Source organism: Nanorana parkeri, unplaced genomic scaffold (assembly GCF_000935625.1).
Source record: "Nanorana parkeri isolate BGI_ZX_2015 unplaced genomic scaffold, ASM93562v1 scaffold2041, whole genome shotgun sequence".
Taxonomy (NCBI): Eukaryota; Metazoa; Chordata; class Amphibia; order Anura; family Dicroglossidae; genus Nanorana; species Nanorana parkeri.
The window spans coordinates 195,118-213,998 of NW_017308309.1; the positions used below are offsets into that span (position 1 = coordinate 195,118).

The 18,881-nt window shown below is 43.0% G+C and overlaps 1 protein-coding gene across 2 annotated transcripts in view; it reads right to left on the reverse strand.

Annotated features, from left to right (window-relative positions):
• The window catches only part of LOC108800484 (tumor suppressor candidate 5 homolog), a 21,891-nt gene extending 3,438 nt beyond the window's left edge, over window positions 1–18,453 (reverse strand). For both annotated transcript variants that reach the window (XM_018572470.1, XM_018572469.1), the window contains exon 1: window positions 17,577–18,453. In XM_018572470.1, coding sequence (XP_018427972.1) covers window positions 17,577–17,978 — 402 coding nt within the window. In that variant the 5' untranslated portion in view covers window positions 17,979–18,453. The remainder of the gene's footprint in view (window positions 1–17,576) is intronic.
• Between the last annotated feature and the right edge of the window lie 428 nt (window positions 18,454–18,881).

Genomic DNA, 18,881 nt, shown 5'->3' on the forward strand with positions numbered 1-18,881 from the left:
TTAGACTGACTTTTTGGCAGGACTCTGCTATTATAATATATATATATATATAGAGAGAGGGAGCTAAAAGAGTTTTTAAGTGATACTGTCACTATGTTAAAACTTAAAGAACACCAGAGATTTTAAAAATAAACCTTAGCAGTGGTAGTACCCCCACACTTGTCTGGGGGCAAAAATAAAGAAGAAATACTCTCACAATCCTCAGTCCCGCCTGGCTGCTAGACCGATCCCCACAGCCTCTTCTCCCCCAGTCAAAGGACTCATGACATCATCATGTGCAATGCAGTCCATTAGATGTGAGGACACCTAGGGACATACCATAGCTGGAGCGGAGAGGGAGAGAGGTGAACTGTCACTGTCGCAGGATTGAGGATCGGGTGGGTATTTTTTAATTTTCACCCCTAACCAAAACGAGCAGTTAACCTTTGCAGTGCTGGGGTAACCCCACTGCAAGGGTTAATTCCTGGTGTTCTTCTTTGATTCCGAAGCATAGGGTTACAACTTACCCCTCCTGCCACCAATTTCAGCTGTCTTGCAGTGAAGCATGACTTACACTGCATGAAAAATCTTCAACTTCTTCTCCCCGTTTAGCATGCTGTGATTCCTTCAGTGTCATAGGGACTGGAGTAAGGAACCACATATGGGGACCAGATAACTGGCGCACCCGAGGGCTGGTGCAGACCTGGGTGATCCGGGACACGCGTGAGCATGCACAATTGCACACAGCATTGCCGCGTGGCCCCACTGGTTTCAATAGGGTTACATCCGCGCGAAAATTGCTGAAAAAAGGTATATGTACCTTCTTTTGCGACACACGACCTGCCGCTGTTTTAGCCGCGATTGTGTTCGATTGCATGGGCGAAATCGCTATTGGAAATCGCATGATACACACGGCGCAACTGGGGTGCCATTAGTAAATAATGGCACTGCCAGCGCGGTTGACGGTGGTGGGCGACTCCATAACTGCACGGCAATCCGCACGATTGCAGCACGGTCACGGATCGCGCAGGTGTGAACTTGGCCTGAAAGTGTGCCGGATGCTAAAGATATTTCATTCAGCAAAGCAAATGATGACGGCGTAGATCGGCAGCGCTGGAGGGGCTGGTTGTGGTGGTGTAATGGTGTGGGGGATATTTTCTTGGCACACTTTGGGTGATGCTATCATGTCAGTATGGACCAAAATCTCTGAGGAATGTTTCCAACACCTTGTTGAATCTATGCCACGAAGAGTGAAGGCAGCTCTGAAGGCAAAAGGGGGTCCAACCCAGTACTAGCAAGGTGTACCCAATAAAGTGGCCGGTGAGTGTATATTGTAGCTGACTCGCTCAAAAGCCATTACCTAATCCAATGTATTCCATGAATCCCTCTGTGAATTCCATCATTATGTGTGGCCACAGAATCTCTCACTAAGAACAATGGTGTGTGATGTCTGCCCATTCCTAATCACATTGTGATCTGGCTAGTGATACAAGGAGGTATACACATAGTGAAATATAGGTGCTTCCATTGCTAATTTGTTGTTTTTTAAATCCCATGTTTTTATATTGGAAACATCTGAGTGGCAGGATACAGAGCATCTCATGTTAACATCTGTTTACAAAGTGTTTACAATGCTTTATCTTTTAACAGTCAAAGCTCCACAAAAAGAAATGTATAAACCTTTGCAATGGTTAACTGCTCGTTTTTGTCTTGTTAAAAAAAAATAGTTATACTGACCTGATCCTCGGAGATGGCTGGCTCTTAGACTAGTCCCTGGAACCTCTCTCCTCCTATGCTGCAGCGGTATAAGGTCCCTGAGTCATCATATTCTATACACAGTGTATAGGACGTGAGGACACCAAGGCACATAACATCGCTGGAGTGTAGGAGAAGACAGGCTGGAGGGAGCATTGTGACAGATGGCAGAGGATAGGGTGAGTATAGCTTTTTTTTTACCCTAGGCCAGGGGTAGGCAACCTTGGCTCTCCAGCTGTGCTGAAACTACAAATCCCATCATGCTTCTGCCTCTGGCTTGCAATGCCTTATGGGATTTGTAGTTTCAGCACAGCTGGAGAGCCAAGGTTGCCTACCCCTGCCCTAGACACAAACGAGCACTTAACCCTTGCAGTGCATGGGGTACCCCCACTGCAAGGGTTAAAGTGACTTTAAAGGATATTTAAACCCTCCCGTTTTTTAAACAAAACGCTTTAACAGCAGTTTAGACTTACCCTGTGTTCCCTGCGTGGTCCCGTGCGAAAATGAGAAATTTCTTGAGCGGCCGCAAAGGAACTTGGGGCGTGCACATGCGCAGTTCTCATTTTCGGCCGGGACGCGACGAGGGACGCAGGGTAAGTCTATGGACGCGTGCACCCGCATGCAGACACTGCTGGATCAGAGGGACAGAGCAGTCAGCGCTGGATCGGAGGGTCGCTGCACCGCTGGAGAGAAGGCTGAAAACATCAGGAAAGAAGAGGAAGATCGGATTAAGAAACATCATTTAAGGCAGTGTTTTTCAACCTTTTTTGTGCAAAGGCACACTTTTTTCATGAAAAAAATCACGAGGCACACCACCATTAGAAAATACCACCGCAGCCTCCGACGGCTAGGCCGCTTCTCCCTCGGCCATAACGAAGGGAAGGGGGAGGAGTCTGTCCGTGACGTCACCGGACTCCTCCCTCCTTCTCTTCGTTACCCATCCCGGACAACTACATCACCCGACTCCTCCCCCCTTCCCTTCGTTAGCCGACAGAGCCACTCGGGGAAGGGGGGAGGAGTCCGGTGACGTCGATGTCCGTGACGTCACCGGATCTCCGACGGAAGACCCGGAAGCCGGCGGAGAGGTGAGTAACTTTGATCGATCAAAATAATTTTGATCGATCAAAGAAATTAACGATTTATTGACGGCACACCAGAAAATATCTCACGGCACACTAGTGTGCCGCGGCACAGTGGTTGAAAAACGCTGATTTAAGGTAAGTGCTGACGTGGCCCCATCATTTCAAACATCATTTAAGGTAAGTGCATGGGGAGGCTTGTAAGCCCCCCCCATGTGATAGCAGTCAAAGTAAAGTTAAAAAAAACAAAAAACAGTTTTTAAAATGAAATTTGTGCCCAAAGAAATAATGTTGCGTTCAAGTCATCTGTTTTGCATAATGTAGAATAAAACATTCCATTTCTAACATGTTGATCATTTTTTTACAGGCAATTTCAATACATTCACTTTTGCTAATTGCCCAAAATATCACAACTGCACAGACCCCAATCAGCAGAGCCGTGTCACTCCATCGTGTCATTGGAGGATTGTTCTAACTATACAGCAATTTGTTTCTGAAGACAGAGGGTGAGATCTTCATTCGTAGTAGGAGTAAGGGTATTTATTAACGTTTTCCTGCAGTTCATAAAATTGGTCGATATTACCTTTTCTTTTTTTATGTATTCATTTAATCCAGTATTGTACAGAACAGAAATCCAATTTCCACTTGTGAGGACAGCGTATGTTCATACATGTATGGAAGCAGTATGTGGCTTTAGCAAGCTTTAAGATAGGAATTGTCCTGTCCTGTTTGTGTATTTGCTGTGTGATGTCTTAAGCCGTTGCATTGAGCAAGGAGATATTGTTATTTTATCATTGACTCATCATGTCCAGACGTGATGTTGGTTTAATTGAATTATACTGGGTGAGAGAAGGAAAACACAAAGAGAATTGTACTGGGAATCGTATCAGTTTGTGAAAGGGGAAGCCTGGTAAATAAACAGGAAAGGCTTAATCTTTGCGTATGAAAGCCGGGCTGCGCGCACTGTCTTGTTCTTGATGAAGGGAATTATCATCACCACATAATTGTATATTTGGACTCTATTGTACTTTGAGTTTTTGTTCTTGCCTCAAGAATGTTGTCGCAATGCAATTCATGTTTAAAATGTATTTTCTTCTCAGGAAGTTCTTGATGAATGCATAGCTGTAATATGGCTTTTTAGTGGCTGAGGATATCATAAGGACTAGCTTCTTACACCTTTTGCTGATTCTGGCACCAGAATTATCAGCGGTGAGCGGTACCCCAGATGGCCCCCTCTGGTGTGAGAAGAAGATCTAAACTATAACTCAACGCCTGAACAATGTAACATTATCATTGCTTGCTGGAAGCAATGCATTATGGACTATGTGGTCTTGAGAAATCGAGATTGCATCACATCAAGCAGCAGGGAAATAGATGCAAAGCACACCGGGAGTCCAGGAAGTTGTTGAAAGTGACGGGCAGACAGAAGGCAGCGCTCACTACATAAAAGGGATTTCTGCAAGTGAGCTTTGATTGCAATATCAAAAACAACTCTAGTATGTGTTCCTATTACAATGCTGATATTATGACAGGATCATATACTGTATGCTGTGACTTTACAACTCCTTTAACTATATGATTAGGTGACTTGTAATGTACTTGCTTCTATTTTTTATATTGATGCAATCTCATATAATACTAAAAAAAGTCAGTCTTAGGCTGGGCATATTTGGGGCATACATGAGGAGGAGATAAATTCATTAAATAACACATATGATGAGAAACATACATCCCATAATATAATGTTAGAAAGAGCTCTACATTGATGCTAGGGAAGGTTAGAAATTATGGGGCCCCATACAGCCCTCTTGACAGGCAACCCTGTGCTTTAATCACATGGTTCCGTGCGATTAACACATGCTACCGCACAATGCAGGACTCCCCACGTGCTGGTCTAATAGGTGCATCTCCACCTTGGAATGTAGTAGTATACGAAAAGACCGCACTATCCAGAGAATTCCAATACTTCAGACCTTATTGAAATTCACAGCAAATCCGGTATAACAGTGAATAAAAGTGTATAAAGCAACAAAATACCAGCACTGCACACCCCCAACCAGCTACAACCGCTATGAATAAGCCTTCGGGTGAGACATGTGAGAGGTTGTAGCTGGTTGGGGGTGTGCAGTGCTGGTATTTTGTTGCTTTATACACTTTTATTCACTGTTATACTGGATTTGCTGTGAATTTCAATAAAGTCTGAAGTATTGGAATTCTCTGGATAGTGAGGTGCATTGTATTGCCATTAATTTGAATGGCACTCCAAACGCACTTCCCGGCCGCGATTTGTGCGACTGCAACTTGCGCTGATGCAATACCGTGAGTTGCAGTGTGGTGGAAAAAAGTAGTGCATGCTCAAAGGGCCCATTCACACCTGATGCGTTTGGGCCACGGTGAGTGTTTTTCTTCCAGCACAACCAAAACATGTCAATGCAATTTGCCTTGTCATGGGATGGCGGCAGTACTTTTTTTAATAGCACTGCAGTGAGCCACAGTACAACTGCATTGCACCATGGTGTGCCCATAGAACTGGTCACTTTCCAATAAAGTTCTAACAAAAAAGTGCAATGCATCTTGATCGAGCATATCGGTACTGCCCGGCATACGCACACCAGCTGTCGCACGGTTGAGCGTGGCTGCTGGTGTGACCAAGCCCATTCATATCTCCCCGCTTAGCTATTACCAATCTGGGACAACCTAACCAGCGCCCCACCTGGATCCTGGCAACCAGTGATGTCACTGGTTGCCAAGAGCAGGGCGGGACTCCAGCCACAGCATCCTGTGGGTGGGGAGATGTGTATGGGAGATGGGTGAAGAAAGAAGAGGAAGAAAAAAAAACAGAAAAAGAGCCAGAGGGGGAGGAAAAATGGAAGAAAAAAATAAATTTTAAGCTGAGCCCAGGCCTGGTAGGGAAGGCTGGCTGTACCCCATTATCGTGAGCACTACACTGCTGGCTAAGATATCTAAAGAATGACAAAATGTCAGATTGCTGTTGCTTCCTCTAAAATAGGGCACAGCTGCCTGCCCGCACCTTCCTCATCCATTCCTTTAAACACGTATATTCAGCAAGATGGTCAGGTCACATATTCGACTGTCCACTTAGGTCTACAGTCACCTTTCCAGCCCAAAGTGAGGCTTGTGTATACTGAGCCATTTGATGCTGCAGGTATAGGTACCTAAGCGATGTTTATTTCCTTGCGGCTACACAGTATATGTTCAGCTCTCTCTTATAAAAGTAACACATCAGAGATATGATCTTTTTGCCATGTAGAGGTTTTTCCATTATTAGGCCCAAGCAGCAGTATTAAAGATCATATAAGTCTATCCTTTTTTCTTTATTAATGTCTACTGAGTCAGACCAGCAGTTGCTGGCGAGATTTAAAAGGTAAAGTCAGAGTACTGCAGTATTGTATTATAACACCTATAAAAAGGCCTTGTACCTTGATATATGAGTGAATAGAATAATACAGAAAATCTGTGTTCATCTCTGCTCGGTGATAAGCATTTAATCTTGGATGCATTGATATCAGCCACTTCCATGGAACAGTATTGACATTTTCTTGGCCACAAACAAAATCACAGTTAGTTGTAGAAGACACAAATGAGCTGACTTGTAAATCTCGAAGTAATATTGCCAGTTGGTTGTAGACATAGGGAAATGGTGCCAGCAGACAAGAGCACTTTTCTGCTGCATTCATTTGCAAAGTGGGTAAGCTGGCTTTTTAACTCCTTCAATGCCTCAAAAACGTTTTCAATGTTTTATTTAACCATTAAAACACTGCTGGGGAGATTGAACATCAATATCAGCAGCCATTCCAAATGGCAAATTTGTATTTCTGTCTGCGTCCTCACTGGGGAGATTCATCCTCTGTATTTGTCTTGGTGATTATTGACACAGGGACTAGAAATTAGAGAAAATCCAAAATGTTCAGTTATCACCAGAACAAGAGGGAATTTCCCTCACTTTGATGGGAACACTTACTGTTTATTGACCACAGTATCAGGATGGCCGCTTGTGGTCTCCACCATGTGACAATGCAGGGATACATTTGGGAGACAGTTGTCATCCTATAACAGGAAGTGCCTTAAAAAGCACTCTTATGGCAGGATCACTAAGTAATATTTTATTAAAAACTAAAAAAAGTGTGAAAACATTTGAAATGACATTAACACTTTATTGCTTATATGATTGGGATTACATCTTCTTTACCAAGGACCTGGGAAGTCAGGGTAGTTTTTTTACATCGCCATCAGTGGACATACTAACAAGGGAGTGCACTTGATTTGCTTTTTTTTCCACTAGGGATAGTACAATTTTGCAGTCACCACCAACTTAGCCTTGAGAGAAGAGACACTAATGAATAGGTCCTCCATGTCTGATTACAAGGGTTGAATATCAAGTCTAGGTGGGGTATCTCTTTAAAGGTCTACTCCAACTAATTTAAAAAATAAAGTCCAGAAATGCATACATGAAACACATCCCATCTGCAGTTTTTCATCCATCACTGTGGTGCACCGGTCTGCCCCGATGTCAGTAATCTGGTGATTTGGGAATCTTTTCTGCACACCTATTTTAACTGCAGGTAAGTCAGGGCCATCCCTTTAATGAGGCTGCCTAAGCCTTAGGTCAAGTTAGGGGGGTGGCAGGCAGAGTGGCATGCTTGTTGTATACTGGCCGCTCTGCTGCACAATGTTTGCAGTGGGCCTGCTGCCCCCTCTCTTGCCAGAGCATCCCAGGTTGCCAAGAGCCAGATGGGGAGATGTGTAAGGGCCATACACATCTTTCCCAGCTCTTAGCAACCTGGGAAGCTCTGGCAGGCGTCCCACCCAGCTCCTAGCAACCAGTGACATCACAGAAAGGATGCCGGCAGGGTTTCCTTTGGGTACTCTGGTTTCCTCCCACACTGCAAAGACATGCTGGAAGGTTAATTGCCTCCTGTCTAAATTTGCCCTCGTATGTATGTGAGATAGGGAGCTTGTTCCCCCAGGACGGGGACTGAGGTGAATGTACAGTATGTAAAGCACTGCGTAAATTGTCGGCACTATATAAATACCTGTAATAAAATTTAAAAAATAAATAAATCTACAAGTCACCAAAGAGTAGAGCTGAGTGCCATGCTAATGCCACTCTATTGTGCATTCATATGAGTTGCATCATCACTGGCTGCCCAATGGCAGTAGTAGTAACTAGAACGGCAACAGAGACCGCAGATCTGTCATAGTTGGAGGAGTCAAAATCATAATGCCATAAAGCGCAAGGATACAGTGTTACATTATGGCAAGTGCTCACTCGGCCCCATTGCAGGCTTAGTTACTGTACGCCAAGGTCAACGCCATCTAAAAGCGATATTTCCTCTCAGATGTGGACTGTCAGGGTGAGACACCAAACTGCAGCTTATATCACTGGAAGACTTTGGTGGCATTTGGTCCCCAAATTTAACAGAGATGTCTCACAGCTAAACTCCCCAATAATATGTTTGAACAAAAGTAGAACCTATCAGGAAGACATGCCATCATTTGACCGTGTAATGGCTGTTGCCATAGGACAAAGGATGTGTCACATCACAGGATACCTAGTACGACATTGATTCGCAAATATCAGCTTTAGGTGAAAATTGCTCATACAGGAAACAAGCCCATAGATAAAGTAAGTCATAAAGACAAATACATTTTACGGATTAGGTAAAAATGAAATTCATCAATTCACCGGCAACGCACATTTTAAAATTTGTCTAACCTAAACCTTAAGAATTGCTGATTATAACGCTAAAGAACATAGAAGCATGCTTTGCATCAATGTTCTAATAGGTCACATGATGTGGAACAGTCTAATGCTGTCCCTTATCTTACATCATAATAGAAAAAGGACCCTGTTCTGTGGGGTGGTTTTGCTTGCTGTCGTTATATAAGTACAAGCTGCAAATAGCAAATATCTTGTTGCCTTTTTAACATATTGACCTCTTAATTGGGACCTTTAGCAGTCGGTTGCCTGGGGCTGTTTCTCCAACCGCCATGCCCTTGAGCTGGCCCTTCAACTAGAAAACATAAATGTGTCCGTATCTCTCTTGATAAATTGGCACTGCTACATGCCATTGGCTTGTGACCTTCAGGATATTCATTAAGAAAATCTTCTTGAGGATGACATGAGTTTAGAATATGCCTTTTGATCTGATTCAAGGTGCATCACAAATGTAAATGACAGCATAAAGAAAGCTTGATACATGTTAATATATATAACAAATATTGCCATAGTAAACCCAATGAAACAGAAAATGGGGGCGTCTTTATTGTGAGGATTGGTATGGAAACACTTGTTTCTCTTGTATGAAAATATTATAATAAAACAGTCCACCCAATGCTAATATTACATTGAAGCTGGACTCCAAGCATATATAAAAGACACATATTAATGCAGGTCTGTATTTATGAATAAATCAACAAATAATTTTTTTTTAAATGCAAGTAGTTTCATTACCTGAATCTGACTTGGTATCAGCCTCCAATCCCTGTACAGCAAAGCTGAGAAAATGAGAGGGAGAAGCAGCAATCTGTTGTACGGCAGTGCTCATGTGCTAATATGGAGCATGCTTTAGGAGTCGAGAGCAAAGTACCAGTGATGAGCTTATCAGCCTGCTGCTTCTCCTTCCACTGCCCAGTCACAGGCTGGGGGAGGCACGAGGCCTGCAAGTGTTACTGAACTGCAGCAGAGTAAAATCAGGCCTCCTGCCATATCAGATAGAGTTGTATAGTGTGCGAGAGCTGTGTCAATCTCAGGAATGGATGGGCAGGAATACAAATCCCTTGGTGGTAAAACAGCTCCAATAAATATGTATTCCCTCTGTGTATAAATATGTATTTCCTCTTCCTTACCTTCTAGTCATTTTACAAGCCTTGTCTTCTCCCTCAGTGATCACACTGCAAAACTGTAACATTGTGGTAGGTCACAGTAAGGTGAGAGGGTTAAGCAGGAGGCTGATGTGTGTCAGACATTTGCAAACACAGCCAAAACTGAACAGGCACCAGAATTTGCATGACTGTGTCATCTCTAAGCCAGCATCTGAGCCCAGCAGGTAGATGCTGACCCTAATAGATGCCTCAACATGATGCTGTCCTTCTGGAGAGACAAGTAAATAAAAGAGCGGGGGATTTCTGTGACATGTAGGTCTGATTTAACAAGTGAAGGCTGGCTGGTTTCTTAAACCACACCACTGCTTAAAGAGCTCTGTACAGGTTTTCAAAGTATCTACTTGTCTTAAAGCTGAAGTATAATCTGCTTATATCTTGGCGTCCCTGGTTCCTCCCGTCATCAACGTGCTAATGACATTTTTATATCAAAACCTTTCCATTTTCTTATTTCAGCTGTCATCACTGGGTCTCTGTGCTTCTTTAGGCGATGCAGGCAGATCATGGCCGGTGGGAGGGAGAGACTGAAGGGAAAGCTGGAGTTCAGCTTCGGTTTCCCTCTCCTCACCATAGGGGAACTAGTTACTGCCATTCATAGGCAATGCAGATGTGTCTTCAAAATGCTCAACAACTTTTGAGCACAATAGTCAGTACTTCAAAGATCCGAATGAAATAGGTAGGAAATGCCATTTCTAGAAGATTCAGGATCACATGGTCCTGCCAGACAATGTCAACATGTATCAAGTGGTAGCTATAGAAGGAATATTTCAACACCTGTAGGAGAAGCCTCAAATGGAAGAAGCCTTTCTTTAACTTCTTGACTGTGCACTAGTTTTGGAGCAGTGAAATCAGTCACAGTAAAGCTGAACCAATTCATCTGTATCCCCCCCATCCCCGGAACTAGTATACAAGTCTACAAGTGTACAATCTAATGCCTTTCTGTATGTCAGACACTAAAATCAGCATTCCGAAAAACAAGTAATAAAATCAATCGCAGGTTAAGCCACCTAGAGGGGGCGTTGGCTTCCTAAAACCACAGACTTGAGATAAGAGGAACATTAAATTAAAATGACTTTCAGATAGCAGAACCTGCAGCGGTCAAGAACCAAGCAGCTGTCTCTCTTTACATGGATACTTAAATACAGAAGCAGAAAATGTCATCAGTTACATGTTCCTGAGATTATTGACATCCAGCTCATCACATTGACATAGATATCCAAAAATAAAAATGGCCACATCTGTTCCCCTGATTTAGATCATTTATTATGGCTTTGCCCCTCTATCCGTTCATTCTGGACTGGTGTCCTTACCTACATGAACACAGGAACCCGGCCCTTTGTCTATTTCACGCACTAACTCCTTCCTCACCACCCACCTCTATACCTCCCTCCTGCTGGGAACATTAATGCTTAATCGCTGCCAGAAAAGCTGTTCAGACTGAATTATCTCCTGGTCACCGAAGAGAACTGATGTTAATGTTCCAAGATACAAAGTGGTATCTCACCTCAAAGGTGGCTGAGTCTCTGGGTGCCTTGGATGTCCTTTAGCGTTCTCTTACATGGATAGCGCCTGCACTGATACTTACTGGTCCCACTGCCTGTACATATTGTCCCTTCTATTGTTTGTGTGCTTGCTCTACTCCAGGATTTGCCGAATACGTTCCTAGCGATTGTGATGTTTCCTGTTTCCTGTTCCTTGTTTACTGGTTTCTGTTATTACCTGTTTTGCCATATTTTGGCAATATCTTAATTGACGAATGTCATGTCTGTAATCATATTTCTTATAAGTCTCAATAAAGATTACATTTAAAAAAAAAAAAAATGATAGGCTTTAGATTCCCTGTAAAATAGATTGATCTCTCGGGCAATGACCAGAAAGCCTCAGGCTGTGACCAAGCTCCAAAAATGTCTTATAGCTTCTACTAGATGCCTACAGATGTGAGGAACACACGGGGCTTCCTCCTACAAATGTGACATCTGAGAGGAAGGTATTCAATCTTGCCTGTCGCACTCCATACTGAATATCCCGCGTCATGGGGAGTGCTCGCAGTGACTCCGGATGGCGCCGCCAGTATCAGCAAATGTGTATAGATATCACCAGCACATCAAAAATCCTTTCAGGATCACAAAATTTTCATTTATTGAAAATCCTTGTCATAAAACAAGCGCTTTTAGGCCTTTTAGGGTCCCTTCATCAGCCTTGTCAATGCTAAGCCTGATGAAGGGTCCCTGAGAGCCCCGAAATCGCTTGTTTTATGACAAGAATTTTCAATAAATGAACATCTTGTGATCCTGAAAGGATTTTTGGTGTGCTGGTGATATCTATACACGTTATCTTAGAGGAAGGGGCTCCCAACCATGGAAGAAGACTGCCTCCAGTTGGGTGTTGACTAGGGATGTTCAGACACCAAGGACTGTACTCGTTACAAGTACAAGTACTGATACTTTTCCAGCTCCAAGACTATACTAGAGAAAAATTCAAAAGTTAGGAGGCAGCTGCCTTTTGTAAGGAGCACACGGAGCTCCCGGGATTTGTACATCTCTGTTTTAATGTATGATTTATTTTTTATAAATATATATAAGTGATGCACCAATACCATTTGTCCAAGTACAAGTACTGATACTTGTCCAAGTACTCACAGATACAATTACTGATACATTTTTGTTTATTGTCATGTGCCAGTTTCTCTAAAACAATACAGACTAATGATGTCAGGACAGTGGTGGAGCGCCAGAGCCCGGTCTCAGCTACAACCGCTGCAACCCTGGTAGTTCTTATGAAAATGCCAAGTATCGGCACTGGTATCTTAACTGGTATCTGGACATCCCTAGTGTTGACCATGGTGCGCTGGTTATTTCAGGGTGGGGAGTGTGCACGTGCTGCTTAAGCCAAAGTTACTGTCGAATGCCTTGTATAGTTGGAGAGCGATGTGCCTGCTTGGTCTTTTATTGGGATCCCCCTTCCCTCTTGGATCCCCCTGCAAGGAGTGTACAAGGCGCAGTGCTTGCTAATGGCGATCTGTAAACAAGATTCTTTTCAGTGGCGCCAAACCTACCCCACCAACAGAGCAGGGTATGACTGTCAGTTGTAACAGCTACATATACAGAGCCGTTCTTTGGCCTGCCATCCATTACACAATGAGCTGAGCAGTTTGTGGACCTCTTGTGAGTGAAACCATGTGAGTGAAAACATGTGAGTGAAAATATTAGTTCAGAGAACAGACCCAAAAAGGAATATTCTGTCACTTTCTAAGGGACTTGTGTAACCAGTAAGCTGTGTATGTATGGCCAGTGTCTGTGATCCATTCCTGGGACAAGGTGGGCACCGATCACTTCCATATGAGGTGTCATCCAGAATTACCCATCAAACCTGGTAACCTAGACTAATGCATAGGCAGGAGATGCAGCTAATTGTGACTAGAGCAGAAATTGTGCAGATGAACGCTAAAAGAATCCATCAAAGAAAAAGCAGGCTGGTGATATCAGCAGTAATGTCAGGTTTACCAAGAAGCTTTGGTCTTTCCAGGACCTTCTGCAGTAATGTAATTAGAATCCACACTGTGTGCCAACTTGATTGTGATTAGTGGGAGCCCGGTCAGCAAAGCTCATTGCAGCTCTTTTAGTGCTTTCATGGTTGTGTACAGAAGCATTAACCCAGTTAAACTAGGTGTGCTGATCAGTACTCAGTATTATACTTAATTATTTATGAATCCATTTCACAATGAGTCAGTGATCTAGTCAGGGAGGTGCACCAGAACTAGCAAAACAAGATGAGCTTACTGGAAACAGGACCATGGACAGCTCCTCCTGAGCCTCCTATATCACCTCTCCCTGCATCTTATCCTTCTTCTCTTTGGATCTGTTTTCAGCATTTTTCAGTAAAAAATCAGTAACTTTCATTGGCTGTTTTTTTATTTTATTCAGAATGCAATACCCTTAGAAGATGTCCTGTTTACCCAACACAGAGCCACCCTTCTGTGGTTCAGTGCGGTGATACATTTATGATTGCTACAGAAAGGGATGTAAAGTAGAATAAGTATATTCACAACATATAGTATACTATAGCACACTACTATGCAGTTCCTAAACTGAACAATATACAGTATATGGGGAAATGAAAAGAAAATCTACATTATATAATTGCCTATGACGCAGAGCTGGGTTATCTCAGAGATAAACAAAAAACTGGACATTTGCACACCCAACAGGACTCTTGGAACACAGGTGATATGATCACTCATGTTCTATATGCAATTTGACAGCCAACTTTTAATATGTCTACTCCATTACTAATCATACACTGCTCAATCTAAGAGATTTAAATGTTGCGTGTGATAATCAGGTAGCAGATAATTTACAAGTAAAGCTGAAAACTAGTACCCTGCTAGGAGATTAGAGCTGTTTGAGCATGAAATAATGGAAAATAAGGTTTCAGAGGATAAATTAAGATACCACCCTGCGAATCTGAGGTCTATTCTCACACCCGATACTGTGTGCTCGGAGTTTGCATATTCTTGCCAGGTTTTTGTTGGTTTTCTTTGGGTTTGCCAGTTTTCGCCCACAACTCATATACACACAGATGAAACCGGCCTGCATGTGAGTGACTCTACAACTGCAGCAGACATTAGACTGTAAGCTTCTTTGGGGTAGTAAACGATTGGAGTACACAAAGTACTGATTATATCAGTGAAATAAAAATGGTGTGTGTGTATATATATATATATATTTCAACATTGGTCACTATAGAAGCTGAGAATAGCTCACACTTTTTTATTTAAACATATTGATAAACCTGATCCTAAGGCACTGGGAATGGTATACTGCTGGCAATACATATTAGATGGAGTAAATGGAGCTCTGAGGGTACAAATCCTGCTTGACCTCCAAACTGTCTTCCCCCCAAAATAAGTGCTAATCAAACACAGCTAGCACCAGACGGGCATAAATGTCAGGGAAAATCCATCTCAACTAACCAAAGTTTAGGTCAAGATTGGACACTGTGGCCAGTCGTCATCATCTAATAAATATAAGTGCCGTTATGGAGCCTTTCTCTGGGCAGACATTTCATAGTAAAACCTAGACAATATACAATGTCTGTCTGTTTACAAAATGACACTGCTGAGTCAGCAAGATTACACCTCTGTCTCCCAAATGGTTTTTGAATAAGACAAGTGCAAAGAACAATAGTCATTTGGAAGTAGGTTGATAGGGGTTTGTGTACTGTGCCCTGCCTGATGAAATAAATGCATACCCTGTATATCAAAAATGATCAAATGTCAGAATTTTTGTTGGGCTGCTTGGCAAATCTGCCCTGTCTAAGACCATTTTATGTGTGACTTTCTGTTTCTTGGTCCCTACTGACTTTTTTTTTTACATGGAACAGCATGATATTCATGTTGTGGCCAATGACAATGTTTATAATTTGCCATAAATGTAGCTAACATTATAGAAGATGGGAAAGGGAGTGACTCCAATGGATGCCCTTACCCAACTTCAGACACTGTAGCTGCTGTCAGTATGTGCACGATCATTTTATTTTCAACGCTTGACATGAGGCTTACAGTTCATCTGTAGGAAGAAGCCATCTATATTTTTTCCATACAACAGCAGCAGAGGTGAATGGATGTGAAAATGCAACCCAACCAAGTCTGCTGCTCTGATGTAAATCCCAGAGCTCTATGTATTGATCCACATCTATCTGGCAATCAATAGCAGTGTTTTATGAGGGCATTAAAGGCCCTTTCCACCCTCCAGGCACCGGACTGAACCTCTGCGTTGCTTAAACAATCAGATCCATGTGACCTCTCAATAGATAACATGGAATGCCATTATTTTTTTTTACTAAGGGATTCCCATTTACATAACATGGGGAGCTTTCCTAGTTTATGATTATTACATGGTAAATAATTGAATATCCTTCAGTATTGCTCTCTACCTGGTGTAATTCTTTAAAGAAATGATCATCTTTTACTGTGATGGGTGGGGCTGGAATCCCCTGGGCTACATAACTATTTTGCAGAACTGTAATTTATTGCCTCTAGTGAAGACAGACACATGTATGTAAATTCACCATTGTATGTTATCTTTTTAAAGAAAGAGCAATGATAATCTAAAACTGGCATTGTGCAACCAGCGGATTTCATCTTTCATTAATTAGGATTTGCCAATAGTTGCTGATTGGCTGCTGTTGACTATTGTTCTTTGCAGCATTATACTCAACCTCCGTAAAGCCTGTTTGTTTCCAGTTTTATTGCTTCTGTTTTTAAATGATAATTAAACCATCAATTTAGTGAATTGATGTATTACACAAATGCAGCCTTTTTTCTTAAGACGTTTTCCCTTTTTAAACATTTGAAAGCTTGTGCCTGGTAGAAAGTAAAGAATGCAATATTTTAATTGAAGGCAAATGTAGTCATCAGCTGATATTACCAAACTGTTATCATTATACAAATGGACATAGCACTAAGTTGAAGATGGTACCCTCAACCTTGGATACTTGTAAGTTCATCTAAAACTCGACATACATCTTCCTGAATGTGCTACTTTCACTGACAGGTAATGTTGTCTTCACTATGCTATATACCCCAGGGTGTATTATAGACAGCTGACACTGTCATCACTCAATGGTCAAGACAAAGGCAGCTGAAACTGCAATTATTGTACAGGATTAAGAGTGCGTGCTCTGCTGGCAGTATGCTAACCTATAACAATGTGTTAATGGAAGTTCCTTCTCATGTGACCGTAGGATGGCTTACATTGTGCAAAGCTGCTAACAATGACACATAAATCTCCACTAGCTTGTCACACACCATCCCTCCCTGTTTCCCAGACTGATTAAAAGAACAGGCTCAATCTTCAAATGCTGAGATGGTGAAAAGTATATTGGATGCGGGGAAGCAGCAGGGAGGAGTCTGAGCCCCACCATATCCCATTAACAGAGGCAGCATTTATAATGTGCTACGCTGAGCAGCACATGCTCCCAAGCAAAGCTGAAGGGGCACGATGCCAAACCCATCCTTTACCAGGAAGGCATAGCGCTATAATATACCGGAGTGCAAAGAGATTGATGGCGGGCACTCTATTGACATACCACGCATACTCTCTGGTCATAAAGAGTTACATTGGTTCCTTTATAAAGCAGGAGAAGAATTAATCGTGATATGGAAAGTGCAGTAACCCATAACAACCAATCAGATTTCACCTTGCATCATTTTAGAACAATCAGATCGGTGGAAGCTGATTGCTGTGGGTTGGGGGTTGGGGGGTTGGGGGGTGGGGGGGGGGTGTCAGTCACAACACTTGAATCGCTCCTTTTAATTTAATCCTTTCAATACAAACCTGATACTTAGGCAATATTGAAATATGTTTTGCTTGCATGCTTCATAACAAATCGACTGTTTAGATTAACAGTGCCTTTAATGGGTGTGGTTTGTAATGCAGTTGGCATCTTTCCTATTGCCTAGGGACATAAGGTTAACTAGTCGGAAAGGAGAACACCTGTGTGATTAGGCTCTGATGTAAGCGGCCATTCCCTGGCTCAAGTGCTGCATACCAGTTCCAAGGCAGTGACTCACTGAATGGGTTTAACTTCACTGCCTAGGAACTTGTATGCGGCATACGAGTTAGGGAATGACTGCTTTCAACAGAGCCTTACAACACAGGTGTTTTGCTAAGAGACAGATTTTCTTGAAGTTTACATCTATCATATAGTATCATGCACAGGCAAATATGTTTGTATATAATGTATCATGCATTTGAAAGAGCTGCAGGTGTACGTTTATAAAACCACTGCGCTCTTTCTGCCTTGAGTTACGTGCAGCCACCTAGAAGCAAGGCAATTCCCATCCGGGACACTACTCACCATGATGGAGAAGATCAGTGCCACTATGTTGACTGGCCAAACTGGGCAGAAGCAGGAGAAGATGGCCAGGACCAAATAGTCAGTGGGCCTGCTTTGTTCCTGGGCGGTGGTGGTGGCCGTAGAAGAAGCCCTGGCAAGGCTACCTCTGCTTGGGGAGAGGGGGGCTGACTCCAGCTGCCCTGCAGACACTGACTTGTAGGGCAGGCTGTGCCCATTCTGGTCTAGGTCTCCTATGGACTTGTCACTGGACATGGTGACAGAGAAAGACTTCTTCATGCCATTCTCTTCTTTAGCCTCCGTAGCGGAGGTGAGGAGTTTCTCAGTCTCATGTGCCTCTGCGGGGAGAGGGTTGCCTGAGCCCCCCAGCGCCTTCTCATACTGGGCATCTGTGTTTATGGCCATGACGGTGCTAGTCCTCTGCTCACAACTGCCTAATGCAGTATATTATTCAAAAGAAAAGTGATAAACTTCTCCCTTACGGCTGCTAAAATTCCATGGAGAACGGTAGAGGAGTAGCTCTTGGAAGTAGCAGCCTGAAAATCTTTGTCAGAGAGGAGATTGCTGATCACCGGCACAGGAGCTGAATGGTGAGTTGGGTGGTGTAGGATCCTGTGTGAGGCTCTTGCTTGCTAGATCTGCTGCAGACTGCTGTTGCCCTGCCCCAGCCTCTGCTAAAGGCTTCTCAAGTGGAATCGTCCTCTCAGGACAAACCAAGTCAGATGCTGGCTGGGCTGATGACACAAGCAGATTATTGCAGTTTTCACACTGAGCAGCATCACAGGATTCTCCTGGGTGTTAGCTGAGGAATTCCTCTGCTCTGGAGCTCTCTTATACAGTCATGTATTTCCAGGAGCTTTTCACTGGCTGTTTTCTCAGACTTCGTGCAGTTATTTGTCACTCTCTGCTGCCTCACAATTAAGCCTGGGTTTAATTTAATGTACATTTAAGTATGCAAATTGAACCGCTCATGGGAAAAGCTGGAATAAATCTTGGAATAAAAATTGTGGGTTTATGTTTGTGTATAATAATTACAGCCCTGGATTAACCATTTAAGCGGACCCTGCACCATAACATGAGGTGTTGTTTAGTAGGCTCCCACCTCACATTTTAAAACCTAAGAAAAAAAAGCATGAAGAGAGAAAAGGTAACCTTACCTTACACTGCGTTTTTTGTCCATTTGCCTAGGCGTTGGTGACGTCACTCTGACTTCCCATAGCACTTTGGGAGAACTCCAGATCCCAACTCTTGCAGAAGCACGATGCTGGCATTATACCTTAGGGGTGCTACTAAATGGTGGTATCTTGT